Source organism: Kogia breviceps, chromosome 3, assembly GCF_026419965.1.
Source record: "Kogia breviceps isolate mKogBre1 chromosome 3, mKogBre1 haplotype 1, whole genome shotgun sequence".
Classification (NCBI taxonomy): domain Eukaryota; kingdom Metazoa; phylum Chordata; class Mammalia; order Artiodactyla; family Physeteridae; genus Kogia; species Kogia breviceps.
Genome location: NC_081312.1, coordinates 1,784,123 through 1,804,201, shown reverse-complemented (window position 1 = coordinate 1,804,201; position 20,079 = coordinate 1,784,123). Strand labels below are relative to the sequence as shown.

Below are 20,079 nucleotides of genomic sequence, written 5' to 3'. Positions count from 1 at the left end.
GGAAGCGGAGGCTCAGGGAGCTTGGGTGACTTGCCCAGCGTCACCTCCAGCTGTGTGAGGGTTGGGTCTGGTGGGGACTGGGAGAGGGCCAGGTGGGACTGCTAAGTGTGGAGCACAAAGAGAGGAGTGGCAGGTGCAGGGGACCCCGAGGGCAGAGTCCAGACGCCCAAGGGAGGAAATCAGAACATTGCCCTCTGGGAGTCTCAGCGATTCCGGACGGATCAGGCAGGAAGCTGGCGCTCCGCTGGAAGCTGAGGAATTCTGCAGGCCCCGCCTGGCGACACGCCCGCTCTCCCTTCCTCTGTGGCCAGGGTGCCTGGGGCTGGGCGATGACCGGGTGGGCCCTGTCCTCCAGGACACATGGCCCGGGCCCGCTGCCATGCCAGGCGGGCCCAGGGGCAGGTCCTGCCCGCGTCCGTCCCCCACACGCCCATGACTCCCGCTCTGGGTGGCCTCTGCCGGGTGCTCATTCCCCAGGACTTAGGTCAGGGTGAGGCACGTGCCGGAAGGACCAGGCCACCCGGTGGCGGGGGGGGGCAGGGTGTGACCTGCAGTGCTTCCACGAAGGCCGGGCCGGCCAAGGTGCTGGTGGAAGGAGGCAGGGAAGTGGCCTCCAGCCTCCTCAACGCGCTGCTTCCTCCTGACTCACTGCTGGCCCGCCCACCCGTGGCGGGAAGTCTCCGAACCTCCCCAGACGTAGCAGCAGCTGCCGGGTGAGGGACCTGCCCCTCGCTCCCCACCCGCGTCTGCCTCGGCTGACCCACGTCGCAGGCGTTTGGCTGAGAGAGGCCGGGGCAATCCGAGGTGGGGTGGGCGCGGCCAGGGTGTGTCCGTGGTGCCAGCGCCCATGCAGCATTCTTGGCCTGGTTTCGCAGCGCTGCGCCCCACCTGACCACCTTGCGCCTGTCCCCTTGGAAGCCGCTGGCTTATTCACAGGCCACTTGTGCCCAGCGGCTCGGGGGCTTTGCTGCCAGCAGGCTGTCAGCCGGGGCCTTCCCAAAAGAGTGCCGGGGACGCGCGTCCTTGGGCTTGGTCTGCGGGTTCCGTGCACCCCAGGCCCTCCTGCTCTCCTGGCTGTGTGACGTGGACCAGCTACCTCTGGCCCCTCAGGCTTCCTGACTGACAGCCGAGACTCTCAGATTCCACCTCGCACGCCGTCACCCGGATCAGACAGAGCCCGGGGCTCAGGAGCGGAGCGGCGCTGAGCACAGGCTGCTGCATCGCGGTCAGTAGCATCTCTGCTTCCTGAGTCTGTGTCGCGCCCAGGCGGACTTACTCCCATCAAATCCCGTGGGGCTCACTTTTGGAGTTCTGTTTGGCTGCACAGCAGAATCTCTTGAGGAGTATTTTTTAAAAAACTTTCATTATGTGGAACATTGTTAATATTTTACGTCGAACTTTTTACAGAAGTAGACAGGATTTGTATTGAACTTCATATCCCCGTATCAGCCATCAACTCAGGCCCATCCTGTTTTATTTATACTCTACCCAGTTCCCCTTCTCCCTACATTGTTTTGAATCAGACAAAGGAGGTTTTTATCTTTTTTTTTTTTTAAGTACAAGTGCCAGACTCTCACCCTCAGGAATTTAATCGAGTCATCCAGGCTGGGGCCCAGAAAAAGTGTATTTTAGCAAAGCTCCCTCCTGGGAGACACAGAGGTGCAGCCAGTGGGGAGGGTTTAGAGCCAGCAGATCTGTGGAGCTGCTTCCAGGAGGGTCTGGGAGACACTGCGAGACCCCAGAGAGGTGGTACATGGGGTGTCAGCCCAACAACGCTGACCTAGACGTTCAGGTTTGGACGGCCCCCTCTGAGGGCGCACGACACCTTCACTCCAGACGAGGGGAGAGATCCCATCCCACTCTGATGTGGAGGGTCTGGAGGGGGTGCTGACAGCCCCATCAATCGCGTGCTTGGGAAAGCAAAGACCAGAGAGGATAAACCCACCTGGAAAGTGGTTAACCGGTCAACCGCAAGGCTGCATGTTCCCAGGGGCTGCGCCAGCCAGTTCCTATCAAAGGAGATCCTGGCGCTGGCAGAGCTGGCCCACAAAGGATGCTTTGTTCACCCGTTAAAATAAACACTTCCCCTGGATATTTACTCCCGGGACTCAAATGTAATATGGGGTGTAAGTTACTCTTTAACAGGAGACCTGATCCAGGCCACCAAGCTCTCCTGAGCTAATTTCCTGGAAGAAAGGCGTCCCTCCGCCAGCCCAGGTGTTTATTAACCTCTCCCCGTGGAGGTCAGAGAGGCTGGCCGTGGCCATCAGCAGGACCCCAGGCTCACCCTGAGAGCCCTGGTCCTGAGGGCCAGCCTCAGTCTTCCCTGAAGAAGAGTGGAGGTGACCAGCGAGTCCTCGCTGTCTGGGCAGTGAAACCAGAGGCTCAGCAAAAACGTGCTTTCCTCTGGTCTGTTCAGTTCCCACTTGGAGAGAACACGAGTGGACTTGGGCTCCCAGCCGGAGAAGGGTGCATGCAGGTGTCCAGACAGGCCCCTGGCACCAGGGCCCAGCACACACCCACAGCAACTGCCACCAAACCCGGACTTCTAGGTCAGGATCATTGGGTTGACATACTTGACACATCAATCTTTAAAGGTTAAATATAACTTCATGAACTTGGGGGCATTTACAATCAAAATTTGCAAAGCCCAGTCAGTGATGGAGAGGTGACGGTCAGAGCTGTCGTGAAGGAAAGGCGGCTGCCAGTCTCTGCTGGTCACACCGACTGCATCAGGTGGACACCTGACCAGAAGGCAGCTCCCGCACAGGCCGGCCATGCCCTGTAGCCTGGTGCAGAGAGGTGGGCTGGGCCAGTCAGATGTCCCCCTCAGGTATCTGGACCAGCAAGAGAGGAGGGGAGATGCCCCGGGTTGGAGGGTAATGCAGCAAAACGTCACATGGGCCCCACAGGGCATCACGACCTCATCCCCAGGCCAAGACCAGGAGGAGGAGAGTAGCAGGCAGGACAGGCAGCAGAAATGCTAGCAGGAGCGGCCTGAGGGGTGCCGAGACCTCCCTTCTCCCAGATCCAGCTCCGCTTCCAGGAGGCCCAGGGGCTCCGGTGCTTTCCTTGGGTCCCCCAGGGATCCTGTCCTGCCCCGGCCGACGTGAGGACGAGCCAAGTGACAGCATCTTGGGGTGGACGTCTGTGGACGCTGGAGCCTGGTCTCCTTCCGGTCTGCCTCGCTTTACAGGAGGGGCAGGAGTGGAGCTGGGCTGTCCCCTGCACGCAAGGGTGGCTCTGTGCCAGCCCAATGGCCACCTTCAGGTAAACGTAGGTCAGCTTGCGTTGGCTCACATGCTGGGATGCTAGCACTTGGCTGTAGGTGTTGGGTGCCTGTGGCCCAACTGTGGGAGGGGCCTGGTGAACAGAGGGGCGTTGTGGGTAGGAAGGGCCCGGGGGAGGTCCTGCCCAGTAGCGACACTACCTCCATCTGTGTCATACCTGTATTTGACTGCAAACTGGGGACTGGGAGGCACTCCGCCTCCCAGAGAGAGGGGCCAGAGCCAGGCAGGAAGGCAGGACCTCTGATGCCGGCGGGGGGCTACATCAGCCTGCTAACTGGATGCACCGGGGGGCTGGCGGGGAGATGACACTGGGCCCAAGGCTACCCTCCAGAAACGGAGCTTAGGGCCACAAGACTAACCGTGGCCCCCAGGCACTGGTGCGGTGGGGCTCCCGGCCTTGGTCAGGGATGAGGGGGAGGGAAGGGAGGCAAGTGTTCAGATACGCAGCTCTTCCCCGGTGACACCTGGGCGGGGGGCCCTGTGTTAGGAAAACCTGCTATGCTCACGTCTGACTCACTGACTGGGCAGAACTGCAGGTGGCTGACGACCTTGTTGGAGCCTCTGTTCCAGGCTTCCATCAGAGGCACGCTCTTCCAAGGGTCTTGAACTTGTGTGAACAGAAGCTCCTTGAGGGCTCCCGAGAGCACGGGCTGCTGCCTGCCCCAGCGTGTGATGCCGCAGGTCTGGGCGGGGCCCGAGGACCTGCATTTCCTACCGCTTCCCCGATGCTGCTGCCGCGGCAGTGGTCCCAGGGCCCCACTTGGAGAGGCACCGCTGTGGCTGAAGCCATTTCAGAGAGGACTTATTTTCAATCATTCTGCACCTGCTTCCTTTCGGAAGGGGGCTGCGGCCCTGTCCGGTGCACTTGAACCACCTCTCCTGAACCACTGTCTCCAGGGTGCTGGGACTCGAGGGCAGGGATCTGGGGAGTGAGGGCAGAGCCCTGCTTCCTTCCTGAAGGTGGGGTGCGGAGACCTCTAGGCAGTGCCTGGAGCTCAGGGCACAGCTCACTTGTGGAAACAGGTTCTTGGCAGGGATGGGGACCCAGGGACCCCACCTGGATGGCTGGCAGAGGCTCTGAGGCCAGCGGCGCCTCAGCACACGGGTGGACTTTGGAGCTGCTCCTGCTCCCCGGGTGAGGGCATGGGAGGCCACAGTGCTGGTTTCACTGGAAAAGCCACTGGGTTTTGAGGCCAGAGAGGAGATGCAAACACAAGGCTCCTCTCTGCCCTTTTCAAAAGACAGAATGCCCGCACTTCAATGGCAGTGTCTGCACTGAGTCCGGCCATTGTTCGCAGGAGGTAGAACCCCAGCCTCCAGGACAGGCGGCTCCTCTGTGCTCCCCACAGGGGTCCCTTTGTGGGGTGGGGGAGGCGCTGGGCTCCCGCCAGTCTCCTGGATGCTTCAGGACACTGGCAGGTCCGCTGTGATGTTCCCAAGCCACAGGCTGGGGTATCAAGTCACCTGAAGGAAGGTGATATGAAGGTCAGGGGAGAGCGCAGTGGCACGGCTGCCGTGCCGAGGTACCTGTGTGCAGGGCTGTGTACTGGGCACCCCTGGGATTCCTGTCACGTTCATTTGAAAGGTGTCTGGACGCTCAGGATGGGTGGTCAGAAGCTGACTCCCAGGAGAGGACGCAGGTGCTGGTGGCTTCTTGGGGAAGTGGCCCCACGGGAGACCGCGAGGGTGGAGAGGAGCAGGCTTTGTAACACTCTGGGAGAGGAAGAAGCCAATGCGGGGGGGGAGGGGTCCCACAGGGGAGGGCCGCCTCGGGGGACGTGAACTTCCGGCACTCCTGGCTCCTCCCTGGGCCAGTCCCCAGAAGCAACTTTGCAGGGGCTGCAATGGGGGAGGCCAGCAAAGCCGGGAGGGCACTCAGCGCCATGAGCAGGTCCCAGGGGTCTGTGGCAGCAGTGACAGCACCCACCCTATCTGAGTCCTCCATAGACCCTTCAAGCTGGGAAGGAAAACGTCCTTGGAATTCTTTTAAGAAATTCTTTTCATCTAGCAAGGGAGATGCGTAATGATTAAAAGAGCTTAGTGATTATAACCCATAATGAAATAGAATCTGAAAAAGAATATATATAGATATATATGCATATATAACTGAATCACTGTGCTATATACACTTGAAACACATTATAAATTAACTACACTTCAATTAAAAAAAAAAAATAAAAGAGCTTAGTGACACCAGAAGGGCGTATGCAAAACATGGTGAGAGCAGGAGGTGTGGATTCCATCTTGGGGCTTCCAGCGCTGTCCCTTGGCTCAGGAAGAGCCAGAGAACGCTGGGCGAAGGCTCACCATGAAGAAAAGAGAAAACCCGAATAAAACAAGAAATGAAAGAGGAGAAATCACAATTGATACTGCAGAAGCACAAAACATTGTAAGAGAACACTATGAATTATCATATGCCAACAAATTCGACAACCTAGAAGAAATGTACAACTTTCTAGAAACATACAGCCCACCAAAACTGAATACAGTAGAAAGACAACTTGAAAACACTCATCACTAGATGTGAAATAAAATCTGTAATAAAAAAACTCCTTACAGGAGGCTTCCCTGGTGGCTCAGTGGTTAAGAATCTGCCTGCCAATGCAGGGGACACGGGTTCGAGCCCTGGTCCGGGAAGATCCCACATGCTGTGGAGCAACTAAGCCCGTGCGCCACAACTACTAGCCTGCACTCTAGAGCCCATGCTCCGCAACAAGAGAAGCCACCACGACGAGAAGCCCACACACCGCAACAAAGAGTAGCCCCTGCACAGCAATGAAGACCCGATGCAGCCAAAAATAAATAAATAAAATAAATTAAAACAAAACAAAACAAAAAAATCTCCCTACAAACAAAAGTCCAGGACCAGATGGCTTTCCAAGTGAATTCTACCAAACATACACAGATGAATTTATATCAATTCTTCTCAAACTCTTCCAAAAAAAAAAATACTGACGAGGGAACACTCCCAAAGACATTATATGAAGCCACCATCACCCTGATATCAAACCCAGACAAAGACACCACCAAAAAAGAAAATTACTGGCCAATATCTTTGATGAATATAGATGTAAAAATTCTCAACAAAATATTAGCAAACTGGACTTACCTGGTGGTGCAGTGGTTAGGAATCCGCCTGCCAATGCAGGGGACACGGGTTTGAGCCCTGGTCTGGGAAGATCCCACGTGCCATGGAGCAACTAAGCCCATGCAACACAACTACTGAGCCTGTGCTCTAGAGTCCACGAGCCACAACTACTGAGCCCATGTGCCACAACTACGGAAGCCTGCGCACCTAGAGCCTGTGCTCTGCAGGGGAAGCCACCGCAATGAGGCTTGCACACCACAATGAAGGGCAGCTCCCGCTCAACGCAACTAGAGAAAGCTCATGTGCAGCAACGAAGACCTAATGCAGCCAAAAATAAATAAATTTATATTAAAAAAATTAGGAAACTGAATCCAACAATACATAAAAAAGATCATGATCAAGTTGGATTCATCCCAGGGGCACAAGGATGGTTCAACATATGCAAATCAATCAATGTGATACACCACATCAACAAAAGAAAAGATAAAAACCACATGATCATCTCAATAGATGCAGAAAAAGCATCTGATAAAATTCAACATCTATTCATGATAAAAACCCTTACAAAAGTGGAATAGAGGGAATATATCTCAAATAATAAAAGCTATTTATGACAAACCCACAGCCAATGTACCACTCAATGGTGAAATGCTGAAAGCCTTCCCCCTAAAATCTGGAATAAGACAAAGGATGCCCACTTTCACCACTTTTCTTCAACACAGTATTGGAAATCTTAGCCATAGCAATCAGACAAGAAAAAAAAAAAAAGGTAGTCAAGGGCTTCCCTGGTGGCGCAGTGGTTGAGAGTATGCCTGCCGATGCAAGGGACACGGGTTCGTGCCTGGGTCCGGGAAGATCCCACATGCCGCGGAGCGGCTGGGCCCGTGAGCCATGGCCGCTGAGCCTGCACGTCTGGAGCCTGTGCTCCGCAACGGGAGAGGCCACAACAGTGAGAGGCCCGCGTACCAAAAAAAAAAAAAAAAGGTAGTCAAATTGGCAGGGAAGAGGTAAAATTGTCATTATATGCAGATGACAGAATACTATATATAGAAGACCCTAAAGACTCCATACAAACACTACTATAACTGATAAATGAATTCAGCAAGGTTGCAGGATACAGGTTTAACATACAAAAATTGGTTGTATTTCTTTACACTAACAATGAATCAGAAAGGGGATGTAAACAAATAATTTTTAAAAAATTTAGTTTATTTATTTTTGGCTGCATTGGGTCTTTGTTGCTGTGCGTGGGCTTTCTCTAGTTGCGGCAGGCAGGGGCTACTCTTCGTTGCGGTACGCAAGCTTCTCACTGAGGTGGTTTCTCTTGTTGCAGAGCATGGGCTCTAGGCGCGTGGGCTTCAGTAGTTGTGGCGCGCAGGCTCAGTAGCTGTGGCTCATGGGCTCTAGAGTGCAGGCTTAGCAGTTGTGGCACACGGGCTTAGTTGCTCCACAGCATGTGGCATCTTCCCGGACTAGGGCTCAAACCCACGTCCCTTGCATTGGCAGGCGGGTTCTTAACCACTGTGCCACCAGGGCAGCCCAGCTGAAAGTTTTTTATACATGCACTTCTATATATATTTTTAAAATAAATTTATTTATTCATTTTTGGCTGTGTTGGGTCTTTGCTGCTGTGCATGGGCTTTCACTAGTTGTAGTGAGCGGGGGTACTCTTTGATGCGGTGCACAGGCTTCCTATTGTGGTGGCTTCTCTTTGTTGCGGCACATGGGCTCTAGGCACATGGGCTTCAGTAGTTGCAGCAGATGGGCTCAGTAGTTGTGGCTCACGGGCTCTAGAGCGCAGGCTCAGTAGTAGTGGTGCCTGGGCTTAGCTGCTCCGCGGCATGTGGGATCTTCCCGGACCAGGGCTCAAACCCATGCCTCCTGCATTGGCAGATGGATTCTTAACCACTGCGCCACCAGGGAAGTCCTAGATGCACTTATATTGTAGACGTCACGTTCCATCTGTACTTTGCTGAGAAACTTTACATGAATGGATGTTTAATTTTGTCTAATGCTTTTTTGGGGGCATCTATTGAGATGTTGTTGTTTTTCCTTGTTATTGTATTAATATGGTGAGCTACTTTGATTTTTTTTTTTTTTTTAGTTAAGCAAAGGACACCTTACTTCTGCTACACACAACAGCATACTGCCCTAAGAAACAACTACTACTATTTTTTTCTTATTGAAATACAGCTGATTTTCAGTGTTGTGTTAATTACTGCTGTACAGCAAGGTGATTCAATTATACATATATAAATGTATATACACATTAAAATTTTTTTTTTCCATTATGATTTACCATAGGATATTGAATATAGTTCTCTGTGCTACATAGTAGGACCCTGTTGTTTATCTATTCCATATATAAAAGCTTACACCTGCTAACCCCAACCTCCCACTCCATCCCTCCCCCACTATTTTAGTTTCAGCATTAACATGTGTATTTACAAATATAGGTCAGCATGTATATTAAAAAACGTGCCAGTAATCCCTGCTCCCTGGAGAAAACAATGTTGTAGATAGATTATCAGTCAGTCAGCTGAGGATTATGTCATTGTTTAGTCTTTGTTCTTAAGAATCAGTAGGTTCTCTGCTTTTTGCCAGATTCTTTCTATGGGGAACCTGCCAACGTAACCTGATCCTATTCAGGGTTTCTTAAACATCTCAATTTCTCTCCATTCTCTCTATTGAATGTTGCCATTGATTAAAATCCACATCTGATTGATTTTTGAATGTTAAACCAACCCTTCCTTGGTCATGACTTTTTAATTTGATTGGATTCAATTTGCTAAAATTTTGTTAAAAACTTTGGCATCTATGCTCACGAGGAATATTGGTCTATAGTTTTCTCTTAATGTTGTTCTACTTTTGAATCATGCTGGTGCTGATCTCACAGAATGAGTTGGCGAGTGTTTCCCCCTGTTCTATTAAGGAGGAATTTGTGTACAGTTGGTATTATTTCATTCTTCAATATCTGGTGTAACTCATCAGGGAAGCCATCTGAGCCTGGAGTTTTCTGAGAAAGTTTTCAACTACAGATTAAATTTCTTTGATATAGGGCTATTCAGGTTCTCCATTCTTCTTGAGTTAGCTTCAGTGGTTTGTGTCTCACAAGGAACTTGTCCATTTCATACACCCTGTAGAATTTTCTGGTTTCAAGCTCTTTGTGATATTCCCTTGTCCTTTTAATATCTGTAGAATCTGTAGTAATGGCACCTCCCTCATTCCTGATATTACTTTTTTCTTCTCCCTTTATTTTTTCTTCACCAGTCTGGCTAGAGTGTCCATTTTATTTATCTTCTCAAAGAACACGCTTTTGCTTTCACTGAGTGCCTACTACGAATGCCTGGTCCTACGTGAGATACCAGGTGGAAAGAGATGAGTTAGTGTCCTTTACATAAATCTGCTATTTTATTCTTTTTTAGAAAGTCCTCTGCTTTTTATTTCTGAACTTTTTTAAAAAATTAATTTATTATTTATTTTTGGCTCTGTTGGGTCTTTGTTGCCACACACAGGCCTTCTCTAGTTGTGGTGCATGGGCCTCGCATTGCGGTGGCCTCTCTTGTTGCAGAGCACGGGCTCTAGGCGCACGGACTTCAGTAGTTGTGGCTTGTGGGCTCTAGAGCGCAGGCTCAGTAGTTGTGGCACACGGGCTTAGCTGCTCCGCGGCATGTGGGATCTTCCCGGACCAGGGCTCGAACCCATGTACCCCGCATTGGCGGGCAGATTCTCAACCACTGCACCACCAGGGAAGTCCCAAATCTGCAATTTATGATCAATCATCTTACAGGTGCTGCACAGCTCGACTGGGGCACACACACCCCTGGGATATAGTAATACAATGACAAGCAAGAAACACACGCCTCCTCCAGAGACTCCCTGGTGGCTGACACACATTGTTGAAAGTTACCCCTTCAGATGCTGGGACCATGCTCTCCTCCCTCTGCCTTTAGGGTCCTCCACAGGCCACTGGAAGAACACTGACGGATGGGCGGGGTGTGTGGACCTCAGGATGAAGGGCCTCCTTGGAGCTCCACCTGGAAACTGGCTGCTCCTGCCCACGGGTGAGTACGAGGCCCTCTCCGCTTCTGTAGACAGACATCTCTCTTTTGCCAGCACCGCACGAGCGCTGCTCTGAACAGGGTGCCCCCCGTGCCCAGCACAGCTCCGGGCAGTCCCACATCTGTACTCAGCGCCCACAAGAAGCCTGGCGACGACAGGCTGGCGGCGCGCACTGGCTCCACCTGCAGGCCGCTTCGGGACATGACCGGCTTGTGTGCAAACAGCAAGTGGGTTCTGGGCAGCAACAAAACTCTGCTTCTTTCTGCGACAGAACACGCTGTCTCCGCTTAGGAATTAGGGACGGGAAACCACTTGGTACAGCAGGAAGACAGTTTTGTTCACTCTTTCAGGCATGGCTGACGCTGGGCACAATCTCCAGGGGGTGGGGATGGGGGTAGAGCAGGTCTCTCCTCGACATCCTCCAACCTGCCGCTCTCACAGGCCACAGGGTCCACCTTTCATAGGATATACTCCATCTCAGCCGAGTTCCCCTCACAACATAAATCCCAAGAGCCCCTCACTCCGTTCTGCACAGGTGCAGTACGGGCAACTGGTCCACGATGGGTTTCTATTTACTGATGAGTGAGTATAACTCAAGGAACCCACAAGCGGAAGAGGGGGCCACGCTCCCAGGGCCCGCACAGCAGCTCCTCTGCTGACTCCAGGGGCTGGCTCCCCAGGCCTCTCCTTCTCCGTCCCTGGATAAGAGCTTAGCCGCCCGGAGCGCAAGTCCTGGTCCCAGTATCGGCGAGCCGACCTCTGGCACATCACTCTCCTCTCTCAGCCTCAGTTTCCTCCTATGTAAAATGGGACGGCAGCTCTACCTCATTCGGTTCTTAGGACTAAATGTGCTAAGAGGCACAGCAGCGGGGGGAACATGGGTGGACACCGATGTAGTGGATGTAGGGGCGCAGGGTGGGAGGGGATGGGACGTCCTTTGTATGGACCAGTGGTTCTCAAAGTGTGGTCCCTGGGCATCAGCACGTCCTGGGAACCTGTGAGAAATACAAGTTCTCAGGCCCCCTGCCACACCAATGGAAGCAGAAACGCTGGGCCCGGCTAGTCCTTGCTGACAGCCCTCTAGATGATGCCCGTCTCAGGACAGATGGCCCACATGAGTAATTTTTAAGATTAGGACATTCTGATCCACAGTGCTGACTCATCCTCTGGAGGGAGAAGAGAACAAAAGCTTACCGGAGAAAACGGATCCCTGCTTTAGAATGGAACCCTGCTCCCAGCTCCAACGCCAGCTCTCACTGGGGCTGTACGATGCTTTCGCGCCAGGTCCCCACCGAGCCAACAACCGTGAGGCAGTCAGTGAGCCTGATAAGTGGGTTTTATCCCCATTTTCCAACAGCAAAAACCAAGGCTCAGAGACCCCACCCAAAAGTGGCAGCCATCTGTCAGGCACCAACCATGGCGAGAGACCAGGACCAAGACCTGGGCCACCATTTCTATTCCCTAGGCAGACCCCCATCACCTGCAAAGCATCAGATTTCAAACTGGACTCAACTCCACCCCTACGCTTACTGCTTTAGAATCTATTTTTTAAATGCAATTTAAGGGGTTTTGGTAATTGCCTTAAATGGAGAAAAACATTATGCAGCATTCACTTGATATTAGCCAAACTAGAAGAAGTATCAATTTTTTTTTTTTTTTTTTTTTTTTGCGGTACGTGGGCCTCTCAATGTTGTGGCCTCTCCCGTTGTGGAGCACAGGCTCCTGACGCGCAGGCCCAGAGGCCACGGCTCACGGGCCAAGCTGCTCCGCAGCATGTGGGATCTTCCCAGACTGGGGCACGAACCTGTGTCCCCTACATCAGCAGGCGGACTTTCAACCACTGTGCCACCAGGGAAGCCCTCAATTGATTTTTTTTTAAAAAAATTATGTACCTTGCCTTAGAAGTGATTTCTGGATAAAATTTTCTAGAGCTTATAATTCCATCCACCATGTGATCTAATACTGCCTATTCCTAAAGCATTTTACATAACTTTGCTGTACACCTGAAACTAACACAACATTGTAAATCAAGTATACTCCAATAAAATTGTTTTTTAAAAAGGCATTTTACAGTTTAAATAATGCTCTTGCAAACTTTCTCTTACTGCGCTCCACCGTAACTCTAAGTTAGAACTTACACTTTATCTCCATTTTCCAGATGAGAAAACAAAAGCTCAGGGAGGTCACAGAAGTGAAGTAGCAGAATCATCTGCTTAACATTTACTGACCTTCAGAGTGTGAAGCCTAGATCTGCCCTCCACCCCCGTGCTAACCGAGGTGTTCACTCCTCAGCCCCTTGGATTTCCCAAGGACAGGGCAGCTCGGCGAGACTCTGGCTGCACCTGGCGCGTACAGACCTACTCGGAGTGTGGCAGGTGCGGGGCGGAGGGAGGGACACGGGCGCAGGCAGCGTGGGTCTCACAGGTACGTTTATTCATGCCCAAGGGCAGCGGCACTGCTGCAAGTCAACCCGATGTCCCACGTTCCCACAGCGCAGCCAGACCGACGTCCCGTCCCAGGAGAGCTCGTTAATGACCATGAGCAGGCGCAGGGCTGGAAGCTGTGCAAAGAGAAGCACAGACGCAACTTAGGAGGAACGGAACAAGCAGGACGCGGTTCATTGCGTATGTGCGCGCTGACGAGCCAGAAGACGCAGGGCACAACCGTCGATATGATGAAGTACATGGAGCGTTGTTTCTATACGGATGTATACGGAGGGTCTATGGGATCAGCACGGGCATGCAGCTCACTGAAGGCGCAGAGAGCAAGCGCCGTGGAAATGTCTTCTCCCCAAGGGCAAGGGCCAGTCCTAAGTCTGCACAGGACTCAGACGACTAGAGTTTCCCTGTCATTTGGAAGCGAAGTGAAGAAATGCCCAGCACTAGGGCACAAATTTATGTGGCTCTTGCTTTCAAAACAAGTTGTACCGGGCGGCCACTGGCACAGCTGACTCCTGCTGGCCTGCTGGTGACACAAGCTAGCTCCCATCAGTTCGTTTCACTCCTGGAAGCTGTACTTGGCCCAAGGGGTGAGCAGTGGTTTTTAACACTCAGGCTGTAGGGAGCAGAGCTTCAGAACCCTGTCCCAGCAGGCCAGCACTCGCCACGTTCTGAAGTGTTCCTACTGCATCTGTGTGCTTAGTGAACCATGCATCAGCTTCAATTCACAACAGGGATACACCGTGTCCCAAAAAGGTACGATGGCCTTTTTCATTCCCCATCCATTTTAAGAAGCAGAAATCTTACCTTTCAAGGCTTTACTTCTTTTATCTAAAATAAATGGAAAGAAAAATTGGTCATGTCAATGCTTTATAAAAATGCCTTTAGTCGACTCACTGTCGAAATCATCATTTGGCTGAAAAGTTCATAGCTTAGGCAAAGCTATTAAATGAAGCTTTCAGAAAATAGGAATTCCTATAGTGTCTCAAAGCCAAGAAGTGGTAAAAATTCTACCACAGACGTTCTCTGAACAGTTAAATAGCCCTTCAGAATCTGCAGGACTCTTCACTCTACCAGATCCTAACCTCCAGTCTTGCAGTTTAAAGTTTCTCCTTTCTTTCCTCTTTTTAACCAATCGCTCATTCATACACAGTTGGGCCTCATCTCTGCTTCACTGAGAACCAAATGGTTACTCTGCCCCAACTTTTATTATGAAAATATTTAAACATTCAGATCAGTGGAAAAGGTAAAATAAAACACTGCAAACCACGACACTTCATCCCTAAATATTTTAAACTGCATCTCTTAAAACTAAGGACACCTCCTATGCATTCTAAATATTATTGCCACACCTAAGGAAATTAACGATTCCGATATCAAGGTCTTATTCAAATTTCTTATCACTGACATAGCTCTTACACTCCTCACTTTTTTTTTTTTTTTTTTTTTTCGGTACGTGGGCCTCTCACTGTTGTGGCCTCTCCCGTTGCGGAGCACAGGCTCCGGACGCGTAGGCTCAGCGGCCATGGCTCACGGGCCCAGCCGCTCCGCGGCACGTGGGATCTTCCCGGACCGGGGCACGAACCCGCGTCCCCTGCGTCGGCAGGCGGACTCTCAACCACTGCGCCACCAGGGAAGCCCGGCTCCCCACATTTTAACAAAGGACCACCAGCGGTTCTGATGTTCGCTCCTAGTTAAGAACCATAGTTTCTTTACAATATGAATTGTGATTCCTCTTGAAAGTAATTTTCTTCGACCTCCAATGAATCAAACGCAAAGAAACTTACCAGCACTCCTGATTTTATAAACGATAAAAGCCATCAGCCCCGTTCCTACCCAAATCTCCTGGTAAACTTGGGTATAGTAGGGCTTCATGGGGATCCAAACATTCTTAATAAGGCTTTGAAGCATCTGAAAAGGAGCACAGGGATACATCTTACCATGACTATTGTTTCAAACCCAACCGGTAAGAGGTTTTTCCATTTATTAAGTTTGACCCGATTTCCCAAACTACTCGACAGGGAGCAGCCCAAAGCCATTCCAACATCTACCTGGGGACTCGTGCTCTCAACAGCTTTCCAAGCTCCACTCACCTCTCACCACCCCTGACCGTGGCCATCCGGGCACTCCATCACTTCACATTCCTCCAGCCCCAGAGCTCTCCCAGCCCGTGCCGTCCCCCACTGTCATCAATGGTCCCCCTCTCTGAAGGCTATCCTCCATGAATGCCCCCAAATTATGCCAAGAATTACACACTTTTGAAGAAACTAGCATACTTGCATCACCATGTTAAGAACTGTTGGCATTCAAAGCTGAAAAAGAACATGGTCAAGGCATGGTGATTTCCCTGTGAGACTAACACCCAGGCTTGGGCTCCTGTTCATCAGCTGTATCTCAGTCCTTCTTTTGTTTTGTCTGACTCTCAGCTGTACTGAGGCATAACTGACATATAAAACTGTAAGGTATTTACGGTATACACTGTGCTGGTGACTTGATACATGTGCACAATTTGCAGGGACTTCCCCCGTCTAGGCGATTAACACATCCATCACCTCACTTTTTTTTTTTTTTTGGAGAGAACTTTCAGTTTTCTAAAGAGCCAGAGCATCTGGGAGAACAGTGTCCTTGGCAGAGGCAGCTCACGAGCCAAGACCCAAGGTCAGAACGTGCTTGGAGTGGGAGGACAGCAAGAAGGCCACTGTGGTCGCTCAGATTCAAATCCTGGCTCTGTCACTTTCCAGCTAACTGAAACTGCCTCGGTTTCCTCATCTCTAAAACAGGGATAAAAACAGCACCCACCTCAGAGGGCTGTTATGAAGATGGAGGAGTTGCTCTGTGTCAATTGCAGTATCTGCTGTCCTACAGCAAGTGCTTGTTACATAAAGTGTCATGGCTGGGCTAGTGGACAGAAGATGGCCAGGTCATACAGGGCCTTGGAGACCACAGCAAAGAGCGCAGCTTTTATTCTCAGAATGTCATGCAAATGTAAGAGCATTCATGAAGTGCTTTACTTAGCTCCTGCACTACTTGGAGAAGATCACACAGTTGCCTGAGATCACACAGCTGGATCTGCTCCTCATTACTGAGAATCTGCTCTGAGGGCTGGCTTCCAGCTCTTCAAAGAGAGAACATACCCAGGCTGAGGCCCAGGCGTGAAGGCTAGCCAGTCCCGAGTGACCCAGGAAGACGTGGCTGTGTCCTCCTCCTGGAAGCCCTTGCGGACATGTCTGCCCTCATGTTTCCTGTCTTCAGGCAGTACTGGGATGCTCTGTCAGAGCATAATGTTCCAAGAAACCAATAGCCCTGTCCTGAAAAGGCAGCTGAGAGGATCCAGACAGGATGTGGAGGAAGCCTCTGGAAGCCCTGGACAGGAAGAGTGCAGAGGCCCTGAGCAAACTCCTCTCCTTCCTGTGCCCAGCACTGACTGGGCAAGAAGACCAATGGGGTCTGAAGCCAGCGAATCCTGGGCTCCTACATCAGTTCAGCCTGCTTTGCCCTCGGTCCTGGGAATGTCTTGAAGCTGTCATTTCAGAGGCCTCCCTTTCTGTGAAACAGGGATAGCTCCACCTGCCCCACTGGGATCTCAAAGTAAAGGACCCCAACCTACTGCCTGGTGTGGAATAAAAACTCAGTAAATGATCGCAGCAAGAATGCTGCAAATGCCCAGCTGACTACAACGTACTAAGCTCCTGAGAGTCTATGAGGAAGGACTTAAGAAGCTGAGGGCAAGGCCCAGGTCAGGTAAGGGCCTTAGAGCAAGGCCAGAAGAGGATCTAGAAGGAAAAGAGCAAAGCAAACTAGGAGGGTGTAAAGGAGGTAAAAAGGGGCCAAAGAAACTTCTGTTATCTCCATATTTTGCTCAGGGTCCAGGCCCCTGGTGTTGTCTCCTCACCTAGAATAACCCAAGAGTGCTTCAGGGTAGGTACACGGCAAATGCTTACCTCCCACCCCGCCTTTGGCCCAAGGCTGCCATACCTCTCTGGACAAGCGACATGCTCCCAATGTTTACAAAATGAGGCCCCCTACTTTTCTGCCTGAGTTCACTCTATCTAGCATCGTTTCCCAGCTGTGTGAGTTTTATTAGCGCCCATTCCTTCAAAGACCCATCCTATTCAAAGGCCAAGTGGGTGTCGGCCGTGTCCGTTAAAATCTGCAAAGTGGTTGGTATGTTACATTGACAGCAAACTACTACCTGACCTTACACTGGAAACAGGAAACGTCTGACCCGTTGAGCCTCAGAACCGGGCTTCACAGGCTGAGGTCTGTACAACTGCAATCACCTCCGATCCCGTTTTGGTCCCCGTTTCCCCCTCTCCCAAAGCCTTGTCATACGTACAGTGTAGCAACTTGAGGTGTAAAGGAGAGAAGAGACTAAACGTTGGGTAAGAGCTCTCGACTTGGATACTAACTCCATCACTAACCTGCCGTGTAAGCTCGATTAGGTGGTTGAACCTCTCACGGCCAAAGGAAAACGCGTAGCGCGGCCTCGACTAATAACAGCTAACCCCCGGACGACCTCCCTTTACAGTTTGGGGGACCCAAGTAAAAAGTGCGCGTGGGCAGGGAGAGGAGTTGGACCTCAAGGTCAGCGGGGATGGAGGTGTGGCCGCGGTGGTGCCGGGGAGGCTCCCGCCCGCCGCCCGCCGCCCGCGATCCTGCAACCGTACCGGCTGCCCCGCGCCGAGCGCAGACCGCAGCCCCCCACTCACCTCTGCGAAGGACTAGCGGCTTAACCAACCCCAATTCACAGTTGATGACTCGGAAAAAGTCACTGAGCGCGCAGGCGCCGCGCGGGGCCTGCCGGGAAGGCGGAAGGAGCGGCGTCGCCCTAGACCAGCTCGCCTCCCCCGGCCGCGCCTGCGCACCACAGCGCCCCCAGCGGCCGCCCGGAGGGTTGGGAGGGGACGTGTGTGAATCACGTGACTTAACCGTGTGTGTGTGTGTGTGTGTGTGTGTGTGTGTGTGTGTGTGTGTGTGTGTGTCACGTGACTTAACCGCCCGGATTTGCCTGGGAGTGGGACTTTCAGTGCTGAAACAGAGGTGGTCTTGGACAAAGATGACGAGTTGGCCTACCTGAAAATGGGAATCTTTACTTGTGTTAAACACAGAAAAGCTGCATCTCCCATCTGATTTTCTTGCCATTTCTCTGTGTTAACTTTTTTTGCTCTGCATATTTTTATGCATCAATTCTGTGCATCGTAATTCTACTCTATTAATAGACAATATAAAGACTTCCACAGGGTGCCAGACGCTGGACCTAAAAGACGCAGGCTTTAAAAATAACCATGCTTAGGACTTCCTGGTGGTTCAGTGGGTAAGACTCTGTGCTCCCAATGCAGGGGGCCGAGGTTCGATCCCTGGTCCGGGAACTAGATCCCCCGTGCATACCGCAACTAAGTCCACATGCCGCAACTAAGGGTTCGCATTGCCACAACTAAAAGATCCCGCATGCTGCAACTAAACATGCCACAACGAAGATCCCACAACTAAGACCTGTGCAGCCCAAATAAATAAATAAATATTAAAAAATAAATAAATAAAAATAACCATGCTTAATATGTGCAAGGAAATAAAAAACAAGACTGAAAATCTCAGCAGAAAACTGGAAACTGTAAAAAGTGAAACAAAAGAAAGCCACTTAGCTGATTTGAAAAAGAGCCCAATAGAAATTGGATTGATTTAGCAACAGATTAGACAGTTGAAGAATTGCTGAATTGGAGGCTGGGTTAGAAGAAACCATTCAGGAACACAGACAAAAGAGAAAGGAACAGCAAGAAAGTCTATCATAGGTGTAACTGGTGTCTTAGTATAACTGCCAATCCAGAATTCCATGCGTGAGGAAATTTGCATTCAGAACAGAAGGCGAAATGACATTTTGGGCCAACTAAGATTGAGGGAATAATCACCAGTAGGTCTGCAGATTAAAAAAAAAAATCAATGTTCATTATTCAGGCAGAAGGAAAGTGAGCTCAGAAGGAAGGATGGGGAGGCTGAAAGGAAGTGCAACAAACTTGGTCCTGCTTCTAAGTGAAGAAGCTTAGCATCAAATGAAGCTGCATATGCAAAACTTGGAAACCTTCCGGTGGTGATGCTCAAAGTGTGGTCCCGGGGTTCCCAAGGCCCCCGAGGGCCGAAACTATTGTTTGTAACAACGGTAAGATGTTACTCGTCTTTTTCACTAGAAGTCTCTCACAAGCTATGGTGGAGTTTTCCCCAGGCCGTGTGGCTTGTGATACCACAACAGAATGAGTACAAAAACAGGAGAATCCAGCTATCTTCCATTAAGAAAGACGTTAAGAGGTCTGTGAAAATGTAAGCGTCTTTTACTCTTCTCAACCACAAGAATTTGGGGGCAAATATAGTGACTTTTCATAATTATTCCCTTTAACATCAACTGGTTTTATTATTATCATTTTTAAATGAATTTAAAAAGTAAATAAAACATTTCTCAGTTGTAATCCCTAAATAAAGTAGATAGAACCCACGTAAACAAAAGCTCTGTAGGGTCTTCAACAATTTTTAGGCGTGTAAATGGGTCCTGAGACAAGGACAAGGTTTGAGAGACACTGTCTTAGAAAAAGAATGTTTTAGACTTATAATGAGCTAGAAAACCGCAGAGGACAATAAGCACTTCGGAAAAACTTAAGGAAGAGCATCACCACTGTAAGCTATTTCAAGACAAATCTTTTGAACTTCAAACTCGACTTGAGAGCAACAGGATTTTAATGTCCTCAGTTGTTAATCCAACACAGCCCATGAAAAACACATGTTCAAAGAAAACAATGTTTAAAGAAAGGGTCATCCCAGCAGATTGATTCAAAGTGCAAAATGCTGTCCTTTGTGGCTGAGAAGGTCACCGAAGATATGAAGGTATTTTGGGCAAAGCTCCTCCCACTTCACAGCATCGACATCACTTGGAATTGCTCTCAGCTCTTTTCCCTTTGGGCCTGCGCCTCCAGCTGCTCTGGGGATGCAAATATGTGAAACCTCCACCAAGGCCTACTCTGTGGCCTTCCCCTTTGCTCTGGCCTAGATGTCTACATACCTGTTTGGAACTATGAAACTGCCTCTTTTGAACTCTGGACTTTGGGCAGGAATGCCAGATAAGCTGGGCCAGGTGACTAAAGAGTACCGGGAACTACTCATGAAACGAAGGGGCTCAAAGCCATTTACTCTGTCACGACACCCAATGTTAACCAGT

At 50.6% G+C, this 20,079-nt stretch overlaps 1 protein-coding gene across 1 annotated transcript; it reads right to left on the bottom strand.

Annotated features, from left to right (window-relative positions):
- Window positions 1-12,851: 12,851 nt before the first annotated feature.
- ATP5MJ (ATP synthase membrane subunit j) lies at window positions 12,852-17,697 on the bottom strand. The gene is made up of 4 exons (XM_059058280.1): window positions 17,588-17,697; window positions 14,666-14,789; window positions 13,686-13,709; window positions 12,852-13,000 (listed from the first exon to the last, which is right to left on the bottom strand). Exons 2-4 carry the CDS (start codon window positions 14,787-14,789, stop codon window positions 12,969-12,971), a joined length of 180 nt encoding a protein of 59 aa, XP_058914263.1. The 5' UTR covers window positions 17,588-17,697; the 3' UTR covers window positions 12,852-12,968.
- Between the last annotated feature and the right edge of the window lie 2,382 nt (window positions 17,698-20,079).

What these genes read in the sequence shown, in the direction of transcription:
- ATP5MJ (XM_059058280.1), bottom strand. Translation starts at nt 14,789, where the DNA reads ATGCTTCAAAGCCTTATTAAGAATGTTTGGATCCCCATGAAGCCCTAC. An exon ending in TTATAAAATCAGGAGTGCTG is followed by an intron (nt 13,710 to 14,665) that starts GTAAGTTTCTTT and finishes CATTTATTTTAG; the next exon opens with ATAAAAGAAGTAAAGCCTTG. An exon ending in AAGAAGTAAAGCCTTGAAAG is followed by an intron (nt 13,001 to 13,685) that starts GTAAGATTTCTG and finishes CTCTTTGCACAG; the next exon opens with CTTCCAGCCCTGCGCCTGCT.